The 27,557-nt window shown below is 35.8% G+C and overlaps 1 protein-coding gene and 1 pseudogene across 6 annotated transcripts in view; one reads left to right on the forward strand and one right to left on the reverse strand.

The window, feature by feature from the left end:
* SMAP1 (small ArfGAP 1) overlaps nucleotides 1-27,557 on the forward strand; it is a 251,040-nt gene that overhangs the window by 105,639 nt on the left and 117,844 nt on the right. For 5 of the 6 annotated variants that reach the window (XM_086707184.1, XM_086707188.1, XM_025925397.2 and 2 more), the window contains 2 exons: nucleotides 16,000-16,085; nucleotides 23,618-23,693. In XM_086707184.1, the coding sequence (XP_086563310.1) occupies nucleotides 16,000-16,085; nucleotides 23,618-23,693 (162 nt within the window). Of the gene's footprint in view, nucleotides 1-7,765; nucleotides 7,887-15,999; nucleotides 16,086-23,617; nucleotides 23,694-27,557 lie in introns of all 6 variants that reach the window. The other variant, XM_086707186.1, reaches the window with a different exon arrangement.
* Nucleotides 7,895-8,068, reverse strand: LOC112863030 (U2 spliceosomal RNA; annotated as a pseudogene).

A 27,557-nucleotide genomic window follows, 5' to 3' on the forward strand; every position in this document is an offset into this window, starting at 1 on the left:
GATGTGATTCAACTTTTTCCTAAAAGTCAAATTCTACCTTCGAGGATAAAAATTCCTGCACTCTGGGATAAATCATAAGAAGGTGGAATGATTCTCAGATTAAGTCAGAAAGACAAGTTCTAGAAGTGTTTTGAACAAACAGTTTTGTTCTTTATGCTTTCATAAGAAAAAAATCACTAGCTAAATGGATATAGATTTCTATTTTAACCTTGTTATTCTTAGAAATACCTGCTGTCAGGTAACTTGGTAGCTTTTAGTTTAATTTAGTAATAGATGTGTGATAGTATTGACCTGCTTGTCTTAATTAATTAATTAATTAATATTTTATTTTTTAATCTTTATTTTTTTTACATTGTAATATCATTTATTTTTTTCAATATGAAGTTTATTGTCAAATTGGTTTCCATACAACACCCAGTGCTCATCCCAAAAGGTGCCCTCCTCACTACCCATCACCCACTCTCTCCTACCTCCCACCCCCCATCAACCCTCAGTTTGTTTCAGTTTTTAAGAGTCTCTTATGCTTTGGCTCTCTCCCACTCTAACCTCATTTTTTTTTTCTTCCCCTCCCCCATGGGTTTCTGTTAAGTTTCTAAGGATCCACATAAGAGTGAAAACATATGGTATTTGTCTTTCTCTGTATGGCTTATTTCACTTACCATAACACTCTCCAGTTCCATCCACGTTGCTACAAAGGGCCATGTTTCATTCTTTCTCATTGCCACGTAGTACTCCATTGTGTATATAAACCACAATTTCTTTATCCATTCATCAGTTGATGGACATATAGGCTTTTTCCACAATTTGGCTATTGTTGAGAGTGCTGCTATAAACATTGGGGTACAAGTGCCCCTATGCATCAGTACTCCTGTATCCCTTGGGTAAATTCCTAGCAGTGCTATTGCTGTGTCATAGGGTAGGTCTACTTTTAATTTTTTGAGGAACCTCCACACTGTTTTCCAGAGCGGCTGCACCAGTTTGCATTCCCACCAACAGTGCAAGAGGGTTCCCGTTTCTCCACATCCTCTCCAACATCTATAGTCTCCTGATTTGTTCATTTTAGCCACTCTGACTGGTGTGAGGTGATATCTGAGTGTGGTTTTGATTTGTATTTCCCTGATGAGGAGCGACATTGAGCATCTTTTCATGTGCCTGTTGGCCATCTGGATGTCTTCTTTAGAGAAGTGTCTATTCATGTTTTCTGCCCATTTCTTCACTGGATTACTTGTTTTTTGGGTGTGGAGTTTGGTGAGCTCTTTATAGATTTTGGATACTAGCCCTTTGTCTGATATGTCATTTGCAAATATCTTTTCCCATTCCGTCGGTTGCCCTTTAGTTTTGTTGGTTGTTTGCTGTGCAGAAGGTTTTTATCTTCATGAAGTTCCAATAGTTCATGTTTGCTTTTAATTCCCTTGCCTTTGGGGATGGGTCAAGTAAGAAATTGCTGCGGCTGAGGTCAGAGAGGTTTTTTCCTGCTTTCTCCTCTAGGGTTTTGATGGTTTCCTGTCTCACATTCAGGTCCTTTATCCATTTTGAGTTTGTTTTTGTGAATGGTGTAAGAAAGTGGTCTAGTTTCATTCTTCTGCATGGTGCTGTCCAGTTCTCCCAGCAGCATTTGTTAAAGAGACTGTCTTTTTTCCATTGGATGTTCTTTCCTGCTTTGTCAAAGATTAGTTGGCCATACGTTTGTGGGTCCAGTTCTGGGGTTTCTATTCTGTTCCATTGGTCTATGTGTCTGTTTTTGTGCCAATACCATTCTGTCTTGATGATTACAGCTTTATAGTAGAGGCTAAAGTCTGGGATTGTGATGCCTTCTGCTTTGGTCTTCTTCAAAATTACTTGGCTATTCGGGGCCTTTTGTGGTTCCATAAGAATTTTAGGATTGCTTGATCTAGCTTCGAGAAGAATGCTGGTGCAATTTTGATTGGGATTGCATTGAATGTGTAGATAGCTTTAAGTAGTATTGACATTTTAACAATATTTATTCTTCCAACCCATGAGCACAGAATGTTTTTCCATTTCTTTATATCTTCTTCAATTTCCTTCATAAGCTTTCTATAGTTTTCATCATACAGATCTTTTACATCTTTGGTTAGGTTTATTCCTAGGTATTTTATGCTTCTTGGTGCAATTGTGAATGGGATCAGTTTTCTTTATTTGTCATTCTGTTGCTTCATTGTTAGTGTATAAGAATACAACTGATTTCTGTACATTGATTTTGTATCCTGCAACTTTGCTGAATTCATGTATCAGTTCTAGCAGACTTTTGGTGGAGTCTATCGGATTTTCCATGTATAATATCATGTCATATTTTATTTATTTTTGATAGAGGGAGACAGAGCACAAGTTGGGGAGGGGCAGAGAGAGAAGGAGACACAGAATCTGAAGCAGGCTCCAGGCTCCGAGCTGTCAGCACAGAGCCCCACACAGGGCTCGAACTCACAACCTGGGAGATCATGACCTGATCAACTGACTGAGCCACCCAGGCGCCCTTGCTTGTGTTAATTTAAACTTTTGATCTTTCTTAGAAAAAAATTGTCCTTAGTAAGTTAAAATTACAGATTTTCCGTAATACTCATCAGTAAGCTTTATTGTGTTCTGTGGCCTCAGGTTGAATTCCTAATCAGTCTAAATACAGTGACAATAGGTGAAAGAGAATTGGTAGGTATTTAAATATTTCTCTGTATCTAAAAAAGTAATTAAAATTACAGGTACTTCCTTTGTTTTGTTTTTTAAATTTATTTGTTTTGAGAGACATAATGAGCATGGGAGGGGCAGAAGGAGAGGGAGAGAGAGAATCCCAAGCAGGCTCTGCACTTGATATGGAAAAATTATAAGATGGCCGACAGGACTGATGGGGGAATTCCAGTCCCCACCCAAAGACTCTCCTTCTTGGTTCTTTTCCTGCCCCTGCTTGCCTCGGGTACCAAAATGTGCCACTAATGCGGGAAGTAACAGACTATAAATTAATTGCCCGCCATGCTTATGCTCTGGGGTCAGACCTCTGGAGAGTGATCTCCTCTCAGCTGGCTGCTGTGAAATAAACCCCCTGCCTTCCAGGATCAACGAGTGCCTTGGTTCTTCCGCGGGGTGATCCAGACTAGGTTCCATAACACTCTGACAACACAAGTCCAACTTGAGACTTGATTTCACCAACTGAACCTTGAGATCATAACCCGAGCTGAAATCAAGAGACGGATGCTTAACCAACTGAGCTACCAAGGCACACATAAAATTATAGGCACTTGTTATATTGGTCATATTGTGCTCATGTTCAACAGTAAAATTGGGATGTAAAGGATTATAAAGAGTAGGGGATGAAAGTGGCCAAATAGATTGAAGAAGTTTTCTCCTTTTTGACCCTCTGACACAGTATATTTCATTTAATGTTATGATACATTTTATACTTTAAAAGCATGTTTGTGTAATAAGATTGCAGTTGATAGAAGTACAGCATTCCTGTGAGGTATCTCTGCCATCCTTAAAAAAGAAAACTGGAGCTAGAATATTGATAGGCAGTTGAATATTGATAGGCAGCAAATTCAACTTGAATTGTGCAGTTGTGCAGGTTTGTTTTAATTTATAACACCATTTTTAAGTCAGTAAAGGAAGGTGAGATAAGTTACTATGTTTTCCATGGGAATTCTGCAGAGGAACAAGATGCATTACATAAAATATAATATTATGATTAATTTTACCTGTTTTTATTTTTGTTAATGAGACTAAATGAAAATTTAAAAGGATAAGACTTACTTGCTCAGATTATCTTTTTGTTGCACAGCGGTGGTATACATGTAAGATAGTTGTTATGCATTGGTGTGTAGCCACTGCAGCCTTCCTGTGCTTAATGTTTGCGTGGTATGTCGTCTTTTGTGCTTTTATGTTTAACTGATCTATATTGTTAAATATAAATAGGTTTCCTTTAGACAAGAAATGCCCTGGGGTATGCTCTTCCAGTATGCAGTTTCACCTTTTTTTTTTTATTTCAATGACTTAAAAAAATTTTTTTTTTAACATTTATTTACTTTTGAGAGACAGAACACGAGTGGGAGAGGGGCAGAGAGAGAATGAGACACAGAATCTGAAGCAGGCTCTAGGCTCTGAGCTGTCAGCACAGAGCCAGAAGAGGGGCTCAAACTCACAAACCATGAGATCATGACCTGAACCGAAGTTGGACACTTAACCCACTGAGCCACCCAGGGGCCCCTTACAGTGACTTTTTAAAATTAGTTTTTCAGTGTTCTGTCTCCTTGTTTGAGTATTTTTCTTTAGTGACTCTCTTACATGTATGTTGCATCAGGGTGCCTAGGTGGCTCAGTCGGTTGAGCGTCCGACTTTGGCTCCGGTCATGATCTCCAGGTTCTGTGCTGACAGCTCAGAGCCTGGAGCCTGCTTCAGATTCTGTCCCTCTTTCTCTCTCTGCCCCTCCCCCCAACTCGTGGTCTGTCTGTCTCTCTCTCTCTCAAAAAATAAATAAAACATTTAAAAAAAAAGTTAACATGTGTGTCAGATCTTGATTGCTTAACTCCAGTATTCATCACTTTCTCTTGGATTCTTCTCATTACTTTTTTTTTTATTAAACTTTTTTTCCTTTTTCCTCTCTAGTTTTTATCGGCCATTATTTTATTGTGTTTATTTGTTCTCATGTTCCATTTATTTCATATTTATTTCTGAAATATTTTCCTTTTATTTCTAATTCCTGTTTTTATTTTAATTCTGATATTTTGAATTTCTGATTTAGTTGTTCTTTCATAACTTCATATGTCTTTTAACTCATTTTACATGTTCTTTCATATCTTGCATATGTTTTTTGGCTTGTTTTGAATTAGTAGGTGTACAGTGTTGATCTGTTTTCTGAGTGTATTTGTTCTAGTGTGGATTCGTTGTAGAGATGTTATTCTGCTTCTTATTCTCTTTTTCTTCTGATACCTGTATGAGATTTGACCTTGATTCTTTTCTGTTGATCATTTTTATGTAGTATTGGTTTTCTTTACTTTTAAAAGGAATTTAATTTTTTTTTTAAATGTCTTTATTTTTGAGACAGAGACAGAGCATGAGCACAGGAGGGGCAGAGAGAGAGGGAGACACAGAATCTGAAGCAGACTCCAAGCTCTGAGCTGTCAGCACAGAGCCCGATGTGGGGCTCGAACTCACGGACTGTGAGATCATGACCTGAGCTGAAGTCGGACGCTTAACCGACTGAGACACTCAGGCGCTCCACTTTTAAAAGGAATTGAGATTCAAGATAGCTTTTCTAACTGCACGGACCTCTCTTCATTGGTTTTTGTGTAATGTTTAAAAATAAGGCTACTTGTTTTCTGAGATTTTTTTTTTGCTCTGTTCCCTTTTCCCACTTTTATCTCAAGCTTTTCTTCTTTTATTTCCATTTTTTTAGTCCATTTCAATTTTGAATCCTTTCCCAGGACTTTCTCCTCAGGGTGGGGCTTTCTTCTAGAAGGGAAATTTGGTGGTTATGTCATGAGAATTCATAGGGGCTAGATTGTTTCCCCCCATTTCAAGCTTATTGTAGACCTTTTGCACATATTTGCTATTGGATTGGGTAAAACTTTTCAGTTTCATGTGCATTCTTCAGACTGGTTCACTGTAATTTCCAGTTTGTATGTCTTCACTGTTTTAGTGTTCTGTTTCCAGATCCACTCAGCTCCCCATTAGTGGCAGACATCTTGCAGGGCAGTGGTTGTTAGTGCCTTGTCTCTACCAGATAGTGTTATCGGGTTTGTGGTGATACTCTATCACCAGGTTTTGTTGTAAATATTTTCCATGGGTTTTTGGTTTTTCTGTCTAGTTATTCTTTTTTTGTTGTTTGTTTTTGGTGAGAAGTTTCTGGGAGCTTTAAAACTGTGAGAATTACAGAATTCCTATGACAAGCAATATTTTATAGAATAAAATTCCAGGTTAATAAAGCTAATTTGAAGAGCTCCATGATTTCACTACATCTGACCTGCTATGTATTAGAACATTATTTAATCTCTCCACGTTTTGACCCATGGCCTCATGTGCATTCTTTTAAAGTTGATTGAGATTCACTTGTATTGATTCCCTGCCAGGATCATGAAATGTGTCCTCAAAGAAGAGCCGAGCAAGGGGGCAGCTTACAGTGTTCGGTTTATGTGTTTCCTGTATGTGCAAAGTGAGATGAAGAAAGAAATGTGATACTGTCTGCAACAAAATTTAATCTGTGAAGTTTAATAAGAGGTTTGCATTTTTAAACAGTACATTTGAGAAAAAGTCACATGTATTCTGAATTTGTGCAAGATTATGCCCTGTATTTTCCTCTTGATTTTTACATTGATTTTGAGGTTTTAAGCTTAAAAAGTCAGTAGTAGTTTTTAGAATTATCTTCCTAGTAACTGTCTGTAGTTCTTTGGGTCGAAGCAGTGAACAAGATGTTACTTAGATATTAGACATTACTAAGATATTACTTAGTGCAAGTCTTCATCAATTCAACTCTATTCATTTTACAGTGCCTAGTCTAGATAGAACTGAGAGAATAAAACTAAAGGAATACTAAACTATTTGAAGAAAAAGGCTTGTATCTCCATATAGAGTGCTATATTTGGTAGGAAATTGTTATGTGGCAGTGAATGAATATCTGTATGAATAGATCATTTTAAAACATTGTTATTCATTGCATATAATATTTTAGAGGTGTAGTCACTGCTCTTCCTTGCTTTGTGTGACTATAATAATGATAGAAGATGGCACACATAGTCAGGCTGGGACTCTGTAGATGTGGGTTCTAGTTTTGGCTTTGTTAACTAAATGGTGGGTAATCTTTAGAAAATCACTTAGTAGTGACTCCTTTCTCTTTAAAAAAAAAAATCATCAGTATCCAGTGCTATGCTAAGTTCTAAACATATTTTAAGGATGTCTCATTACTATTTTTATAGTGACCTTTATTTGTTTATGAATTTCTGGAAGCATACTACAGAGTACACAGGGTCTCCTGGGCAGAAAGATGGAGAAAGCATATTGTATTTGAGAAAGTGAAGTAGTTTCCTGTGACCAGAGTATTGGGTGCTGTTATATATGTCATAGGAGATGAATGCAAAAGTTTCAGTGGGGAGTTAGTTGGTTTGGTCTTGATCCTATCACTGATAGGGGGAGGGGATAGGGATACATCAGGGAATTCTTAAAATATAAATTGAAGAGTGATGTTTAATGGTATGTTCCATTTAAGAACCTACATCTGATGGACTTGTTCCTGCAATGGCCAAGGCAGTGAGTGACTAGATCTTGAACTAAATTGGTGGTAATGGGGGAGGGAGGGGAAGGCTGTAACAAATAAAAAAGAGTTAGAGTCACTAAGGCTTCTGACAGAAGAGGGGAGAGTCCAGGATGATTCTTGAGCTGGGCCTTAAGTACCTAGGATGAAAGTAGTGGTTTATTCCTAGACTTCAAATGGTATGGATTTCATAGTAAGTACAGATTACTAAAGACTGTGATGTGAAGCTTTTCCAACTTTGTTATAATGGTGTTTAATTTTATTGCTTTAAAAAATACATTCTCTGAATTTGTAAGAACTAGCAAATGAAAATTGGTACCTCTAATTCAACATCATCATTTAAAATTTTTAATTTTTAAATATGTGTGGTTTACTTACTTTGTACCTAGAAACAACAATTAAAACAGAAAGAGAACAATTCCCCTAAAACACAATTTTATGAAACCTGGAGGAATGGACTCTGTATTAAATATTTACAAAGAGTTCCTGAGACCAAAAATGGTGGCCCTTCTTTTCCAGCAGCTGGAATCCAAAAGATCTTGAAACCAGTCCTGAAAAGCTTGCTCCTATGCAAGAAATCCTGGTGGCTTTTGAGAGGAAGATAGAGAACTATTCTGGAAAATTTCAAGTGGTAGTAGAGGTGAGTCACTGACATGAAGAATTTATCCAGGGACTACAAATACTCATTTCCTCTTTTTTTATTAACATTAAGAAAAATATATACATTCAGATAAGGCAGTTTGAAAATCTTAGTCTTTGTGTTCTGAAAACTTTAATGAATAGAATATACACTTGATCTTAGCCAAAAGGCCGAGAAGCGATTTAATGAATAGAATATAGAACAAGTAGTATTCCCTTGCTCACATAAAGTTATATGTTGAAATTTTAAGAAGCAAAAGCAGATACATTCAATGATTTTAATCTTTAGCAACAGTTCTGTTTCTTTAAGAAGATGATACTGAGAAAAGGTATCATAAGTAAATCATAAGTAAATCACAAGTATATTTATACTTGGAGCGTAGGATATACTTGCATGGGATTCTTAAAAATGTATTAATTTCATTTGGTTCATAACCTCTTTGATCACTAGAACACTTTGTTTTCCTAGTAGGAGTGGATGCTCTCATTCATGCTGCTTGGATACCCTAGCTAAGCTTCTCTGAATAATATTTTATTTAGAAACAATGCAGGATTAATGTAGCCCCCTTCAAATTATTCATTGTTTTGGGGAATGAGAATTATATGGACATGGCACAAACTTCAAAGGGTACAAAGGGTGTAAAAGTAGTTTTCCTCTCGTTTCTATTCCTCAGTCATCCAATTTTCCTCTGTAGGAACAACCGTATTTATTAGTTTGTTGTGTAGTTTTCCTGAAGTATTTTATGCATCTATATAAACATCTAGGTAGTACACATTTTTAGCTGTTTTCATATCTTACACAATAACCTTTAATCTTGTAGGTGAGACTCTTCCCCACCCCTCAGACAATTCAGAAGAGTTTTAATTTATATCGCTTTACCTTTCTTCCTCTAGATTTGGTGTAATGTAGCACCTTTCCATTACACACTAACTTTTAAGATTGTATTGATTATTTTAATATTTTGCATTTTGGCCATTGGGAATTTAGAAGATCCAGTTGACACATTGTAACCTTATCATTTGAAATAGAGCAATTAGCAATCTTAGTCTTTTGTTTTGTAGCTGCTGTTCTTTTCTCCACTTATTCCATTTTTTTTAAAGTAGCCAGTAAACTCCAAAAGGTCAGTCAGTACACACATAAACATTTATGAAAACTATGCAGAGAGCTTCCTGTATTAATACATTAGTGTGAATTCTAGCTTAACTATAAATGGCTTTTGACCTGGTAATTCTTAGTATCTGAGGGAGAAAGTCCAGGAAGCATAGGGACAGATAGGAGGTAGGTTGAGAAAAGAGAAAGAATGCACAAGGTGAAAGAGAGGGGACGTCCAAAGAGCTATAGTTCTTAAACACAGCCACTGAACCTGGACTTGACTGTATTTGGTTTTGCTGAGCTAACAACAGATAGAAGTCATACCCTGAAGTAGTTGTATCACTTAGTTGGATTCCAGAGTGCTCTGCTTTCCAATATTTTGGAAGACTGAAGAAAGGAAAAAAATTAGCAAGTTTTATTCTTTTTTTTTTTTTTTTTTTAAATTTTTTTTTGAACGTTTATTTATTTTTGGGACAGAGAGAGACAGAGCATGAACGGGGGAGGGGCAGAGAGAGAGGGAGACACAGAATCGAAACAGGCTCCAGGCTCCGAGCCATCAGCCCAGAGCCCGACGCGGGGCTCGAACTCGCGGACCGCGAGATCGTGACCTGGCTGAAGTCGGACGCTTAACCGACTGCACCACCCAGGCGCCCCTAGCAAGTTTTATTCTTAGGAGAATGAATCATTAACTTGGAATTTTAGGTGGCCTGTCATTTATCTTGCCATTTACTATTATTTCCTGATATTGATAAAGATGTGGAGGCACATTTTGTTTCTGTCTGTTCCTGTTACTTCTTACCTTCACACTTATTTCAAGGCTCTTTTTTTCACTAAAACTGATTTTGTGGGGGGCTTAATTTTTTTTTTTCCATTGGAGATACCCCTGTTGACATGAAATAGTGATTTTTTAAAAATATAATTTATTGTCAAGGTAGCTAAGATACAGTGTATATAGTGTGCTCTTGGGTTTCAGTGATAGATTCCCATGATTCATCGCTTACAAGCAACACCCAGTGCTCATCCCAACAAGTGCCCTCCTCAGTGCCTATCACCCGTTTTCCCCTCTCCCCCACTCCTCCTCATCAACTGTCAGTTTGTTCTCTGTATTTAAGAGTCTCTTATGGTTTGTCTCCCTCTCTGTTTGAAACTATTTTTTCTCCTTCCCTTCCCCCATGATCTTCTGTTAAGTTTCTCAAGTTCCACATATGAATGAAAACGTATGATATCTGTCTTTCTCTAACTTATGTCACTGAGTGTAATACCCTCCATTTCGATCCACCTTGTTGCAAATGGCAAGAGTTTATTCTTTCTCATTGCCAAGTGTGTGTGTGTATGTGTATACACACCACATCTTCTTTATTCATTCATCAGTTGATGGACATTTGGGCTCTTTCCATAATTTGGCTGTTGTTGATAGCGCTGCTATAAACATTGGGGTACATGTGCCCCTATGAATCAGCACCCCTGTATCCTTTGGATAAATTCCTATTAGTGCTATTGCTGGGTCATAGGGTAGTTCTATTTTTAATTTTTTGAGGAACCTCCACACTGTATCTAGAGTGGCTGCACCAGTTTGCATTCCCACCAGCAGTGCAAGAGGGTTCTCATTTCTCCACATCCTTGCCAGCATCTGTTGTTTCCTGAGTTGTTAAGTTTAGCCACTCTGATGGTGTGAGGTGGTATCTCAATGTGGTTCTGATTTGTAAGAAATAGTGATTTTTTTAAAAAAAACGTTTTTACAGTAGTGTTACATAAAAATAAAATTTCCTAGTACATTTGTTTGCCTACTCCTTGACTCTGCTTATTGTCCTTATATCTGTTCCTGCTTGTTGTATTTGTTAACTTTTTTCAGTTATTTTTATTTTTTATCAAAGTACAGTTGACATATAATGTTACATTAATTTCAGGGGTATAGCATAGTGATTTGACAGCTCTGTAAGTTATGCAGTGCTCACTGCAAACGGAGATACCATATGTTACAAGTTTACTTTTTGTATGTTTTAGTTTACTAAATTATACAAATCCCATAAGTAAATGCCAATTTAAACTTTAAATTGACAACCTCAGTTTACTTCAGTCTCTGTAAAACATTAAAAAACTTAGAACTCTTTGGAATATAGATTTTTATTGTTTTTAGTGCAAAAACTAGGATTGGGTGAAATGTTTTCTACTTAGAAAGTTTCAGAAATAGAAATATTTTATCTATGTTAGATTGTGAAGAAGTATGTTAGCCTGTAGATGTTTTTCAGCATTCCAGTTCAAACAGTAATTTTTGAAATTGAATCTCAGATAACTTGTGAGTCTTTGGGTAGGTGGTGTTCTTTGTATTGGCTTATATGGAGAAACTGAAAACAAAGATTATGGATTGACAAAGACAAAATACTTTTAACAGTAGGTTTTGAGTTTTAAGTTTATTTATTTTAGGGGGGGGAGGGACAGAGAGAGAGGGAAAGAGAATCGCAACCAGGCTCTGCACTGTAAGTGCGGAGCCTGATGCGGGGTTTGAACTCGTGAACTGTTAAGATCATGACCTGAGCTGAAATCAAGAGTTGGACGCTTAACCAACTGAGCCACCCAGGAGCCCCTGAGATTCTTATGTGGGATTTATTATACTATTTTCAGGTGAAACCTTCCTTTGCAATGATAATGGTAGTGATTTTGAATGAAGATTATTTAAGCAAAAAGTACAATATAAAATTCATCTTTCTAGAAACATACAGTGTATAAAATGAGGACATATTGAATTTCAAATGAATAGGAAATAACATTAATTTTTAAATATATACTACCTAAATGGCGTTTATTATAACTGAAAAACACATTTAACTTACTCTTCAATATATATATTTTTAAAAGTAATAATGCATATTGACTTTTTATTTAATATATTCTTATAATCATTTCTTTGTCAATAATTTCAGTATATTTTCTGCCCCTTGGCTATTTGACTTTTTTAAAAATCAATTTTGAGGCAAAAAATGGTTTATTAAGTAAATACCTACTTAAAAATATTTTTAAGGCACCTGAGTGGCTCAGTTGTTAAGCATCTGACATCAGCTCAGGTCATGATCTCACAGTTCATGGGTTTGAGTCCCACATCAGGTGAGCAGAGCCCCGCTTCTGGTGAGCTTGAGCCCTGCTTTGGATAAAACGTGAGCCCCGGGTGAGCCTCACTTCTCTCTGTCTCTGTTTCTGTCTCTGTCCTCCCTTTCCCCCACCTCTCTCTCCCCCCTTTCCTCTCTCTCTCCCCCCTTTTCTCTCTCTCTTCCCCCTTTCCTCTCTCTCTCTCTCTGTCTTTCTCTCTCTCTCTCTCTCCCCCTTCTCCCCCCCCTCCTTCTCCTTCTCTCCCTCTCTCTTTCCCTCCCTTCCTCCCTCCCTCCCTCTTTCTCTCTCCCTCTCTCTGCCCCTCGCTCACTTGCTCCCTCTCTCTCTCAAAAAACTTTTTTTAACCAAACTTGTAGAAAATTTGATTTAAATAATTAAGAGTCCTCTTCTTCCATTTTTCATGTTTGAAATGTGCGAGAGAGAGAGAAGGAATGACAGAATTACATGCTTTCTGTAAAGCCAAAGAATTTTCAAATTTGGTAAATTTAAAATTTTTTAATGGTCTATTTGACATCCTTACAAGTATTCCTCCTTTTGGAGAAGTGAAAGTAAGTTTGGAAGTTTAAGTTTTTCAGGATGGTGTATAGTATTAGATCTGGCTTGATTGGAAACTACATGGTAGAAGTTAAGGTAGCTAGTTCATTAACCATAACTTAATTCTCATTGTAGTTAAATAATAAAATATTATTATTATTATTTATTATTTTTTTAAAGAAGTGTATGCCCTTTATCATCCCTCCTTTCCCCTTTTTTGCAACCAGTCCACTCATTTGAGCTCTGGGATACTGAATCATAAATTGCCAAAGAATAAGCAACTAAAATTTTGCTTTCTACCAGTACATTTTGCTAAAGCTTTTTGGTTGAGAGAACCCAAAAGAAAAGCAGTAATATTTTAATAACAGGAATGATGTTTTAATAATGGAGGCAATACCTAAAGTATTTTTCTATCTTGTGGTGAAATTTCCTGGACACTTATTTCGATTAGCTGGTGCCTGGTGGTAAGGATTTTCAGCCTTGTAACTGATTCATTGTATTACTCAGTAGAGAAATCATATAACCTCTTTGTGCCTCAGTTTCTTTATCTGTAAAATGAAAACTGAGCTCTAAAGCAAAGAGCTTGGTGTTTGTAAGTCTTGCAGGATGTAGTCCCCAGTTCCATTGGATATAGCCTGAGATATCAAAACTACTACTGATGGCTGATGTTTCTATCAGGAGTTGAATACTCGTGGCGACTAATAATCTTGGGTCTGTTACTTAACATCTTGCCACTTCTGTTTCCTTTCCTGCCAAAGTAGGGTAATAATGTCTAAATCAGGGTTTTTTGAAATTTAAAATGGCGTATATATGTATATATATGCAATTTCTATAATATATATGCAATTTATAGTAATATATATAATTTATGTATAAAAATAAAGTATTGAGGCTAAAGCTCGTTATTGTAGTTGTTAGGCTATTTTCATTATTTTCTTCTGATTACTAGACACAGTTTGCTCTGTAGGACCAATAGAATAAATTTTCATAAGTGCTCTATATGGCCCTTAAATGTAGTGTTTTGAAACTGAAGACAGCTAGTTTGTACCATATTCCTATCAACTCCCCCAATGCCAGCTCCTGTTGTTTTTTTCCCCTTGCTTTAACCATCTCCAAATTGCTTAACCTTTTCATTTTCACTGATCCTTTTGTTGCTGACCTTCCTTTCTCACTACTCTGTTCTACTTTTTAGAAACCTAGAAACTATCTGAGCCACTAATATCATCTTACAAAATGATCTTTCTACATCTGTGACGTCATTGAATCCTTGTTTCTTCTAATCCCAACTAACATATACACCACATGCACCTGTACCCTTTCACACTTTTGGCCGTGGTCTTCTATAGAAATGGCTCATTATTTCACATTACTTGTCCTTTTCAGATTTTTATACCTTGTTTTTTCTCACCTGCATCCCTAGAACAACATTAAATAATTTGGTGTAATATACATATATATACACCTTGTTCCTAATTACTTTTTATTTTGTCAAAATTTTAATAACCTACATTAAATAAAGAGAATATTTTATATAAAATGTGTACAATCATATTCATTGAAAGTAAGATATTTCTATAAAAAGCATCTCTGTTTTATGGACTAATAAGAAAAAACTATAATTTACAAGATACCATCAGTTTTAAGATGTATTTCATTTCATTAATGTTGAAATATGAAGAAAAATGTAACTTAGGATCAATGAGATACGACATATATAGTAGATACTGTTTTTAATCTTACTAAATTTTTTGTTAGAATTTCCATGTATTCTTGTTTGCTTGATGGAAACTTTTAAATTTTCTTACTTTTATAGTTTCTGTGAGTTACTTTTTGCTTTATTGCAGATATTGTGAAAAGTATGAGACAATTTTTCTTGCTTTAGTTCTTCCTAAATGTTTAATGCTTTTATGATTACATAACTTGGATCACCTTTACTTAATAAATTCCCACCATGACACAAAGATGAAACATCATTTGAATACTTGAGAGGGCAAACATTTTTTCTTTCAAGAAGAGAGAGCTATACGAAAAGTTTCTAAGCTTTTCTCCCCACACACAGAATTTACATGTTAGCTCTCCTCATATTCATGCTAGTATATGTCATGATGTAATAGAGCCTCTGACCTTGTACTGTCAGTTCACTTTACACAGTTTTCCCCCTTACCTTATATACCTTTGGTTTTATTTTGTCTTAGCTATGTAAAAAAAACCTCATTTCTTTTTCAGTTTTTCTATCCATTATATTTCCCAGCCCCCTATTAATTACTTCACTTTCTTATGATCTCTCTTATTATCTTGTTTACTCTGAGAGAGTATGTTGAGGTGGGTGGGATAGGTATCCAGAAATGAGTGTATATTAGTATTTTGCATACCTTACAACTCAGTTGGGATAAAAAAGTCACTGTATTTTTTTATTTGAAGGAAGATGGTTCTGTGTCCACTTGAGGGCTACAACTCAAGGTCGATGTCTGGAAATCTGTTAGACCTGGCTGTCTTCTTGGAGCTGTGGAGTGTGTCTAGGAGATCAGAAGGAAAAAGAAGGGATTATACAAACTGATCTTTCTACCAATTAAAACATTTTAAGGAACCCAAGCTCTATGTAAATGATGTAAAATAGTAATAGAATAGTATTTTGTTTGTAAATGTTAATTTAGTTTCTAATGTAATAGAATGTCCAGGAAGTATTGTTTGGCTAATCCTTACTCACAGAAGATACTGAAACTTAGTTAAACTGGTTGAAGTGATTGTCAGATTATTTTATGCCTCCTGAGTAGTTCTTATTTTTGGGGCTTGTAGATTTTAGGGAGACTTTGGGCCATCACGTGCAGGTTTTTTGTAGGGAGGGGATCCATAGCTTTCAGCAGAATCTTAAAGAGTTTAACCCCAAGGAAATAAACCCTCTTTAGAGTTTTAGGTTAGCACTATTTCTTTTTTATCTACTCTCCATTGTGATTTTGATTGTAAATCATGAAAACCCAGGAGTATTTTGAAACTCAAAACAAAGAAAATTTGGTCTTGAGCTGTTACCGTTGGAAATGGCAGTATTGTTCAAGTGGTGTATTTAAAACAATAATAAAACTGCCCATGAACTACCAGGAAATTACTTTTAGGAAGATGGTATTATTTTCACAGAAAAAGACATTAGAAAACTATGGGTCCACATAAGTTGAGTAAATGTGAGGAATTAAACATATATTTTGAACTTTAGTAATTTCATAGTTGTGATTTAAATTATTTTCCTTAGAAAATATATCTTGCAAATAATAAATGTTACCTGGTATTTGTTTGTATATATGTGTGTAGGTATGTATATGTATGTGTATATGGGAATTACTTTTTTTATATGAGTAATGAAAATACTTGATTTTTCTTTTTATTTTAGTGCATGCAAGATATGGGAAATACTAAAGCAAGACTACTCTATGAAGCCAATCTTCCAGAGAATTTTCGAAGACCACAGACAGATCAGTATCCTTTAAACTTTATTTATTGTGGGTTTAAAAAAAAATTAACTGATTTTTATACTTCATATTTTAACTGTATTTAGAAAGTTGTGAACTTTACCATGATGTTATTTCTTTAATTAATTAATTAATTTATTTATTTATTTAAAATATTTTGTTACGTATTTTGAAAGAGAGAAAGAGTGTGCACGCATGAGTTGGGGAGAGGGCAGAGAGGGAGAGAATTCCAAGTAGGCTCTGTACTGTCAGATCCTGGAGATCAGAGAGACCATGTAGAATAATACTAGTATAGCCTTGAAATGAGCAATGATGAAGTTATAAATTAGTGCATTAAGAATGGACAAGAAGGAATTGGGAAGATTGCAAAGAAATTGGGAAAGCAGGAGCAATTGGATTAGATGAAAACTGGCTCTGTTTCTGAAGAAGATACTGGGATGACCCCAGATATTAAAGCTTGCCTGAGGTTCTATGGTGAAGTAAAACATATTCCCAGACAGAAAGTATTCAGTACCAGATGAAGGTTGAAGGGTCAGAAAGGAAAGGTGATAAGCCATGCTTCATGGCTTTGGACAGGTTGAGGTGTCTGTTGGACATATACATGGAGATCCCCATTTAGTAGCTGGAAACATGGGTCTGGACCTTAGAAGAAAGCAGGAAATTCAGTGCAGATTATAGAGTAATTTAGCATGTAGGTAATACGAAAGTGTTGAGTGAAGTTGTGTTTACCCAGGGCAGTGGTCCTATATTCTTTTTTGTGTGTTTTATTAAAAATCTTGGGAATGCTGTTTTCTTTCTCCTCTGAAAAATGGAGGCCTAGGGCAGAACCCTGGAATAGAGCATGGCAGAAGGAAATAGAGTAGAGCAAAGAAGTAATGTCCTGGGTTTTTACCAGTTGCTTGCTAGTTGTATTTATTTCTCTTCTCTTTGGTTCTCACCCCACAGGCTGAGTTGACGCTCAAATGGAAGAATTTTCTTTCTGTGGAAGTTTGTTTGTGTGTGTGTTGGGGTCAGTTTGGTTTGAGTTGGTTTTTTTGGACTTCTCTTGAAGATTACAGGGTAAATTCTTGAAGTTCTTGAAGTTTTTGATAGTATCCTTTATTTGGTATCTTGTGGGTGAAAGTGGCTTCCAAGTTATTTAATATATCATCATGATTCTGTATTGTTTTCAAAGAAGTCTTGAAGGTATTTCAGAAAGGACTGGATGTAGTTTTTTGGTATTCTCTTACATTGAACTGTTTTTTTTTTTAATTAATTTATTTTGAGAGTGAGAGAGAGGAGGGTAGGGGCAGAAAGAGAGGAGAGAGATGTGCAGAACCCAGTGTGGGGCTCATTCTCACGCACTGTGACATCGTGACTTGAACCAAAATCAAGAGTTGGATGCCAACTCCTGAGCCACCCAGGCACACCTCACATTGAAATGTTCCATCCACTGTTTCATATATGTTGGTAGCAATACTATTTCTTCTCAAATAATTACCATCAATTTTATGATGAACCTTATAGAAATAAAGGATTAATGAGGTAGTGAGTTATTAATTCTGTTATTATTTTTGCTGATATATTTTTAAATGTTTGGTACTTACCTAAAAATTTCAGGAGAGATAAGATTTTTACAGTGAATTGATTGATGTTTGGTATCATTACATCCTCGACCTTTGACACACTGAAGATACAATGTTGTGAACAGCAGCTGATGTAGCTTTACTGCTTAAAAAATGTTAGCGGTGTGCTAGGCACTAGCTTGGCATTTTATGTACATTATCTTTTTTTTAATTCTGAAAATAACTCAGTGAACTAGAGCATAGTATTTTCCTTTTTGAGGGTGTGGAAAGGTGGGATGCTCAAAGAGTTATTAAGAAATTTCTCAAAGCTTCCAGACTTTTCCTCCTGTAGACGGGCACTTGAATATTTTTAAATGATGATAGTCTAAGTAAAATCAGTGTTGCCACTTTTGAGTCTTGATGGCCTTCAACAATAGATAGGCTTATGGTTTGGGACTCTTTGCAGCTAGATCATAAGATTTAGATAATAGATTTTAACTTCTAAGTAGCTGGTGTGATTCATTTCGGGCTTTTGGATTATGTATATTTTTGCTAACGTGTGCTCAAGCATGCTTATATGATTTTTCAAACTAAATTTACTTCTTCTAAAGCATTTAAAAATTATGGTCATATTTATATGAGGTGTTGACTTACTGTTCACAAAAAGATAATCTAATGGTGTCAGAAACTACTTAAAGAGGGATTTTGTCGAAACAGATTTGATGACACAAAGATGACCACTACGAGTTTAAGATGACATGCCCTGGGCCATGAGACCAGTCCCTATATCCAATATAATACTGTGGCCTTAAAATTGTTTTTACCTTAAATATTATAGCAACATCACTTTATTCCCTTTTTTAAATTATGAAACATTGTGATTTTATTAGGGATACTAGTAACAAAACTAGTCCCTGTTCTTTATTTCACGAATCATTCTAAATTTCATTGTTCTTAGAAAAGCCTAAAATTGCTGCATTTTTATTGATTTAAACATTGTTGCCTTACCCCTAGAGGCAAATGGAACCAAACTGAGTAAAACTCACATAATATGGGCCTTACTGAATTCTTACAAACTTTGTCACTTTTTAAAAGCTTTACAATTTACAAAGTTATGCAAAAGCTGCTGTGAAAGTACAATTTCTCATGTGGGATGTGGTTAATTATAGGCTGCATGTACCAGTGCATGACAAATGATAAAGCTTTACATTAAGCTTTTCATTATTAGGATATTTCATCTTATCTAAAAACTTTAATTACTTCAGTTCCATGAGGTCTATTGTGCACCAAAGCTAATCAGCAGTTCTTCTCCTTTGAGCATTTCAAGATTTTACTGCTGTCAGTGGGAATGTGTCTGGAATTGGAAGATTTTGTTCTTGGGAGTAAATATTAATTTGTCTTTTAAAATGGTATCTTTAAGAAAAGGAAAACAATCTCAAATTACAAATAAATACATGTTAAAATACAAAGTAATGTTAAACTTCTGTGGGGCTTGTATAGTATCATTTGTTAGTTTCGAGGACAGGAACAATTAAGGGTGCTGTACTGAATGTTTTGTAACTATAGGCATGGGGAAGACTCTGGGGTATTTGTTTTTGTTTGTTTATTAAATCCGAAGTCAACCACTTAAACTTGAATTGTTAATATATTCCTTTCCCTGATTTCCTGAAAATATTGTTGTTCTATTTCTATTTTTTTTTGGTTATATTATTGATCTGTCAGTATAACTAAATCCTTATGTCTCAAATGACACGTAGAGAATAGAAAATGAAGATGAGTATTGATTGTTCTCCAAATTCATTTGTCCTTTTATTGTTTCTCAGTTCATCTATTTAAACTTGATGACGTGCAAATCATCTTAGCCCTGAACGTGGTAGTTGTTGTTCATTTCTTCCTCAACTGTGATAATAAGAGCTAAAAATTAAATAGCACTCACTATGTGCCATACACTGTGCTTAGTTCTCTATACACACTAGCTTGTTTAATTCTTATAATAATCCTGTGAGATGAGACTTTAGTGTTATCTCCAGTTTAAAGGTGAGGAAACTGAGATACAAAGTTATATAACAACAAAACCTAACTTCATTTATTGAATTCTTACTGTCTTTTAGGTGCTGCAAAATGCTTTATATATATTATTCCCATAACTCTCAACAACTTTGTGAGTTGAGTATTATTATCTGTTTTTTTTTTTTTTTTTTTTTATTATACCTAGGTATGGGTTCAGCAGATTAGCTGACTTCAAGGTAACAATAACAAGTGCCTACTGGTACCAGAAATGAGGGTGTATGTTGGAGACCATCTTCTTTGAGCCTTAGTACTAGAGTCCACATATAAGGCAAAACTATTGTCAAAATGTCCACTGAAAATTCCTTAAGATGTCTGTAATGATAATTTGTAGACACAGAGACTCTCTATAACTCCAACTTGTTTTGCCCTCATGGGCAAAATTGGGATACAATTCAGGAATCAGTAACTGCAGGCTTATGAGCCAACTCCTCTTTCTGTAAGTAAAGTTTTATTCTCATGCCCATTAATCTATGTATTTTCAAGGCTGCTTTGGAGCTACAAAGGCAGAGTTGAATAATTGGAGCATAGACCAACTATCCTTCAAAGCCTAAAATATTTACTGTCTGGCCCTCTAAGAAAAAGTTTGCTGATCCTGGGAATAAATCATTGTTTCTTTAGGTGAATTAACAATGAAGAATTGGCATACATTTGGGACCTTGTACAAATATACATAAAGACCCTATGATATGTTCTTGCTTTAAGAGGTACATAGGAATGGATAGCAACTGAGGACATAAAAATCATGTTTCTTAAATCATGGTCCTTTCTCAGATGACTCCCAAGGAAGTTAAAAAATGCACTTTGTGGTGGGCTTTGATTGGTTTCTGAAAAGTAATATTTAAGGGGTGCCTGGTTGAGTATCCAACTTCAGCTCAGGTCATGATCTCGTGGTTTATGGGTTCGAGCCCTGCGTTGGGCTCTGTGCTGACAGCTCAGAGCTTGGAACCTGCTTCAGATTCCATGTCTCCATCTCTCTGCCCCTCCCCTGCTCATACTCTGTCTGTCTCTCTCTCAAAAATAAATAAATGTTAAAAGAAAGTAGTATTTAATAATAGGAAGACCCAAGTGAGTTCTTCTGCTCTAGTGATTATTTTAACTTAATTAATTTAATCTTAATATCCTTGGAAAACAACTCAACTTTCATCTCAGAATTTTAGGAATTGCTTACTTTTTAGATAATTTGTGAGAAGGTTTCTTATAAGCAGAACCAGATTCACCTAAGTTTGCATTATTTATATAAAATATATTAAATATAAATTAAGATTTCACTGATATCTGTTATTTCTGCAAATTTACAGCAACATGTATTTTCACTAGATGTTTGTATTGTTTTTCACTCCAAAAAATTGTAAACTTAAAATATTTGTCTTTTTCAAATTTAGTATTTATAAAACCATCATAGTTTTCAGTATTTTAGTTTTACTGTTGGTTAAACTATTTTATAAGCTCTGTTTCTAACCTTAATGAGTTTTCTCTCTAATAGTAATTTTTAAAATCATAAACAGTGATCTTTGTCACTGACATTTCATAGATAAGAGTACTAAATCTTTTCAAGCTTTAAGTTAGTATACTCTAAACAATATCTAAAATGAGTGTTGTTTCTGTCTTTAAGAAGGAAAAATATTAGTATTATCCTCCTCTCTGATATTTAAATATAAACATTTTAATATAAGAATTTAGATTTCTAAAAATTTTCTGTAGTTAAAAGAATAGCTGGATATATATACTGTATTGTATGCTATATAATACATATTTAACTGTAAATATAATTGCTGCTAAAATATTTATACAAATTTATAAATATATATATGAATAATAAATATATTCCATATCATCTGAAATGAAAATGACCTCAGTCTAAGTGAAGTCTATTTTCTCTTTTTGTGGAGGTAAGTAGTTGTCACTAACAGTGAAAATTGCTCAGTATATCCACATTCATACACCTAATCCAAAGGGCCAGATTTTTGATTGTTTCATTTTTTCCTGTTAGATAAACAGAAAAATGTAATATTGAACTTGTATTTACAGTCATGAGCTAACTTAACATTTAGCTGACTTACATGTGAAATAGTTGGAGTAAAATAACATTGCATTTTATGAAAATCTTGGCATATTGGCTGCTAAAATTTTCACATAGCTAAATAAGCAGCCCGATCACATCTTTTACTTAAAAGGGTCTCCCAGGCTACTTTGAAAATACCATCAGGGCACCTGGGTGACTCAGTCGGCTGAGCGTCCTCGGCTCAGGTCATGATCTCACAGTTCGTGAGTTCGAGCCCCGCATCGAGCTCTGTGCTCTCAGCTCAGAGCCTGGAGCCTGTTTTGGATTCTGTGTCTGCCTCTCTCTCTGCTGCTCCCCTGCTCACGCTCTGTCTCTCCCTCTCTCTCAAAAATAAGTAAACATAAAAAAAGTTTAAAAGAAAATACCATCCAAATTTGACAGTCTCTAGATTTTAAAAGTATTTATTAGCATTAACACAAACTAACTGAATGGTTCACAGATGAACTGGTAATGATCAGGAACATTCTGAAAGGTAAATGCCAGATATTCCTGGTTTTGAATCACAGCTCTCTCTTGTACTATAAGAATCCCAGAGAACTTTTTAAACTTTCTACGCCACACTTGTAGTTGTGGAATGGCACCTACCTTACAGGTTGCGAAGAGGAGAAGCAGAGATAAAGATCACATAAAGTGCCCTTCACAAACTGTCTTTAAAAATGGCTTTCAGTCATTCAGTTTACTTAATAAATTAAATGTTTAGATCTCCTGTCTTGCCTTCCCTGGCCCTCTTTGAGTGCTTTCATAATGCCTCAACTTTTTAATATCCACTGTATATTGGTCTGTCATCTATTATCTGTTGCCTCAACTGTCAATTTAAAAGGCGTTTATTAACTTCAAATAAGGAGTTATTGACTGAAAATGTATTGTTTTACTGCTTCAGGTAACTTATCTTTTGAATAGAAGGATGTCTTACTGGGGATCTACAGAGAGATTGTATTTCAGTGTAATTCATTTCCTTTGTAATTCTGTGTATTTTATTTTATACAATTAAAAGCACCGTCCCAGAAAGAGTTCGCAGGCTTTGCCTGACGACCATAGGGGTTCGTGGTACTAAAAAGGTTATGAATCTCTGTCTGATGGAAGAATTCCCATTTTAGTGAAATTCAGTAAAGCAGTGATTGAGAGGTAAGAGAAGTCATCAATATCAGATAACTCAAAACTCTCAAATCCCACTAGAAGTGGATCACTCTATGTATAAGGCTAGTCCAGCCAACTTCAGAAAATTAAACAGTACTAACTTTGGTTGTAGTTTCTTGACTTCCCCATTCCTCAGCTTTGAAAGAAAAAAAATGGCCCCCATTCTTCTAATATACAGGGAATCCTCTATAATGCAACTAGGAGAAGCCTGTGGGAAAGAACAGAAGTATTGAAATCACAGTTGTTTAGTTTTTCCCAGTTGCTAATTATTCATCTGTGATGCAGAAATAATGTACACACGACTGGCTTATGGAAGGATTGAAGGAAACAAAGTAGGGACAATACATAGCACAGTGTCTGGTAGGTTATGGGCACCACATGGCTATTAGTTTCCTTATACTGAGAGTTTAAAATGAACTTTAATTGAGTTTGGTTGAAGGTGGAGGTTTGGGGAGTGTGGTGGTATTGAGAAATGTAGTTACTTTTTTCCCTAGAATTGGGTTGGGTGGTTTTGTTGAATGGAGAAAACTTCCTGAAAGGGATAGACTTTGGTTGGCAGAAAGAAAAGTAGGTTACAGAGTTTAGTTGCAGAAACAGTGTGAGAGGAAGGCATGGACTGGGGAGGAGGAAAATTGAATTTAGTGTGTAGGCTTTGTGGAAAGGAATGAATAAGGGGATTGTACGTGCCACTGAACTCATGCTTTTCCTTAAGTTATCTGTTTTCAGAGCAGTGGAATTTTTCATCAGAGATAAATATGAAAAGAAGAAATACTACGATAAAAATGCAATAGCTATTACAAATGTAAGTAAAATCTTCATCTCTATTACCAATTGATGTTTGTTGAATGGATCTCAAACTTTTTAACATACAATGCAGCTTAATTTTTTTTATTGTAAAAATATACTTACAGACTTTTAAAAATTTGAATATTGGAATTTTTTGTCACATGTTTATGAACTCTCACAAAGCAGAACTCTTGATTCAGAAAAGAACACATTCTAAGTCTAGTAACTGTTAAATGTCATTTATTAAGTTAATTTATGAAATTTTTAAAAAGATAAGATCACTAACTGAAAAAGAGGGGAGAGAAAATTATTTCACTCAATTCTGGAAATAAATGAAAAAGAAACAAGGCACTTTATCCTCCCTTTACACCTTTAGTGAATGTGTCCAGACATATGTATATTATGACATGGCATTTTAATTGATTACTATCAAGTATTTTGATACCTAATAGTTGAAACCTTACTGTAATGATCAAAGTATTGTATCATTGTTTCTTTTTAGTTTTTTTCTGATTAATTTTTCTCATTCCAGTTAATTACAGTTTAAGGCTAATTGTCTTTATTGTTATAGACATTTTTTGGCCTTTAATTCCTAGATTAATAAGCAAGCTATAAAAGATTAATCTTGTGGTTAAGTCATCTATGTATCAAACAATTTGGAGACAATAATTTCATTTTGTATACAAACTGGGTTTTTCTTTTCAGTCCATACAGAGAAGCAATATACTAAAAAATTAATCAAATACTAACAAAATAAGGATATTTTGATCATGAAAAAGTCTTGTTAAAAATGTTTAAAATATCATTAATGTGTATTTTGAAACAAAGACACCCTTGTGTAAGAGTTTGGGCTGCATTGAATACAGGAGAGGAAGTCTTTTGAAAGAATGGTAAAAAATTGACAGTATTGAGAATGATATTTATAATGTCCATAAAACAGTCTAATTGTAGCACTATGGGGGAAGGAAAATGGGCTAAGTTTAAGACATAAGTAATATACGTTCATATGAAATTTTAAGAAATCATTTTAGTTTATTTTATAAAACATGGCTTTACATTAAATACCCTTTTAAAAAAACTAAACAGTTTTGTTCTTTTTTATTATATCTATATTGATAGTATTTTTTTTTATTTTTATTTTTTCAACGTTTATTTATTTTTGGGACAGAGAGAGACAGAGCATGAATGGGGGAGGGGCAGAGAGAGAGGGAGACACAGAATCGGAAACAGGATCCAGGCTCCGAGCCATCGGCCCAGAGCCCGACGCGGGGCTCGAACTCACGGACCGCGAGATCGTGACCTGGCTGAAGTCGGACGCTTAACCGACTGCGCCACCCAGGCGCCCCGATAGTATTTTTTTATCTTGACAACAGTTTGGAAAAGAGTTTTATGTAGTAGTGTATAGGAAAATAGTTTTATCTTTGGATGATAGCTGTTGCTGTGGAATTCTGCCCCCCCCACCCCCAAGTGTGATAATGGTATTATGTTCAGTTAAGAGGATTTCTTCATTCATTAACAGATATGTACTGGGATAAAATATTTAGGAATTGAGTGCCAGGATATCTATAATTCTTTTTTTTTAATATATACTTTTTAATGTTTATTTTTGAGAGAGAGAGACATCGTGAACGGGGAGGGGCAGAAAGAGAGAGAGGGGGAGACATAGAATCTGAAACAGGCTCCAGGCTCTGAGCTGTCAGCACAGATCCTGACGCGGGGCTCGAATTCTGAACAGCAAGATCATAACCTGAGTCGAAGTTCGATGCTTAACCGAATGAGCCACCCAGGTGCCCCTCTGTAATTCTTTTTTAAAAGTTTGTTAAAATTTCCTGCACCTGAGAACACTATTGTATTAAAAAGGGGTCATACACAGTCCAAAGCTTGGCACTTCAGGTGTATGCTGTGTGTGCTCTTCTGTTGTGTTTTGGCTGCTCTTTCCCACTGGTCAGTCCTCTGCAGAACTCCTTGCCTGCAGTGAGGGAGTGTTTGGACATTTAACTAAGTGTGCTTTGATTTGTTTGTTGAAGTAACCTTGGATAAAAAAAGGAGTGGGGAAGCCTGATCCCAAAAAAAGAAAAAAGGAAAAGGGAACAACAAAAAAACCCAAATACATAGAGAATCAAAAAACTAAGTCTGATTCCAAGTAAAGAGAAAGAAAAAATAGAAAAAAAAAAAAAAAGCAGAAGAGAAAAAAGAAAAGAATGCAAAAGCCTGATTCCAAAAGAGAGAGAGAGAGAAGGAAATGAAACAAAGTAAACAAATGAGGAACTATGAGCCTGATTTCAAACAAAAAAAGAAGCAGGAAAACAACAACAAAAAGAGTTGTCTGTGGGTGCTTGAGGTTGCTGGCTGTGCTGGACTGGAGAAGAGGCCGGCTGCATTGGCTACGAGTCATCTCGCCCTAATACATAAGCAGTTGCCAGGCACAGAGGGCGGGGTTTGGTGTAAGTGGGTCCTGCCTCCACTGGGGGCTGCTGTGTTGTTTTCTGAAGTACCACTGTGTTGGTGTTGAGGGGAATGTGGTGCCACCCCAATGTCTCATGCTGAGACCAGGGGTTTCAACCTCCACTGTTCAGGCAGCCTTCACAGAATAGAGAGGGAAGTCAGCTTGCCCTGTGTCAAAAAACTCCTGTGCGTTTTTTTTCTTTGGCATGCGGCTGGGATTCAAATCCCAAAGTATTGAAGGACCCCCAGCATGGTGTGGATCTGTTCCCCTCTTCTGGAGTAGAGCCTCTCTGCCCTGTTGATGAAAGGCCTTTGGCTGGCACCTACAGGGTCTTTTGTCTTGGGGAGGTAATAAACTCTCTTCCATAAGTAGTCCAGGAAGGGGACTATTCTCTCCCAGTGCATCCCAGAGATCGGAAATCACTATACTATGCTATTCACTCTGGGGCCAGCTCCCTCCTCCCCAGGAAGACAAACCACAGCTTCTCTCCAGAGAAAGTCATGGACTTGCAAAACATCAGAGTTTCAGTTCCAAAGGCTATTTGCAAAAAAGAACTTGGATCCTATTTCTCGCTCTCCATCCAGTCCATGGTCCAGAGAGGTTTTCCTCTTCTGCTAACTCGAAGCCACACTATCTCCTATCTCAACCCCTGTCTCTTTCTCTCCCTTTGTCTCTTCATAGAAAGTGTTCTCTCCCCTCTGTGGCACTGCTGTCTTTCTCTCCCCCAATTCACATCTACATACCTTATACCTGCCAAGTGTCTCCCTCAAACTGTGGAGACCCTTCTGCCACTCTGCAGACCAATTTCCTGGATGTTCCAAGTAATTTGACCTCAATACAGCTGTGTTTGAGGGACAAGTAAAGCCCAGGATCCTCCTACTTCTCCACCGTCTTAACTTCTCTCTCTCTTAACTCATTTTTTAAATGGTTCATTGAAACCTGGCAGCTGAGTGTATGTGTGCCTTTCTGTGGAGAGAGAGAACAAGCATGACATAATGTTAACATTTGATAAATATTGGCAAAGTTTATAGAGATATTCATTCCCTATTTTTTATATTTTTTGTAGGCTTCAGAATGAAAAATTTAAGGTGAAGGATTGTGTATTCTTGAGTTTATATTATTCATGTAGTGAAAATTTAGAAAAGTTTACAAAATTCACATTCAACCCAAGGGTTGAATCTATTCATTTATATGCAAAATGATAATTTTTTAAAAGTTTATATTCTAGTAAGTTTAAAATATTCCTGTTTCACAGTAATCAATCTGTAAGTAACTAATCTTATATGTCACTAAGAATTACATTACATATTTATATCCATTGTCTTTAGGTAATGGATTAAACATTCATTCAAATAGTTTCTTATCACTTGTGGTCACAGTCTCCTAGTATACTAAACCAAAAGAGCATGTACCTTTGCTTTTAGAGAGAGTTAA

The sequence above is a fragment of the Puma concolor genome, chromosome B2, assembly GCF_028749965.1.
Source record: "Puma concolor isolate L17-30 chromosome B2, mPumCon1.1.hap2, whole genome shotgun sequence".
NCBI lineage: Eukaryota > Metazoa > Chordata > Mammalia > Carnivora > Felidae > Puma > Puma concolor.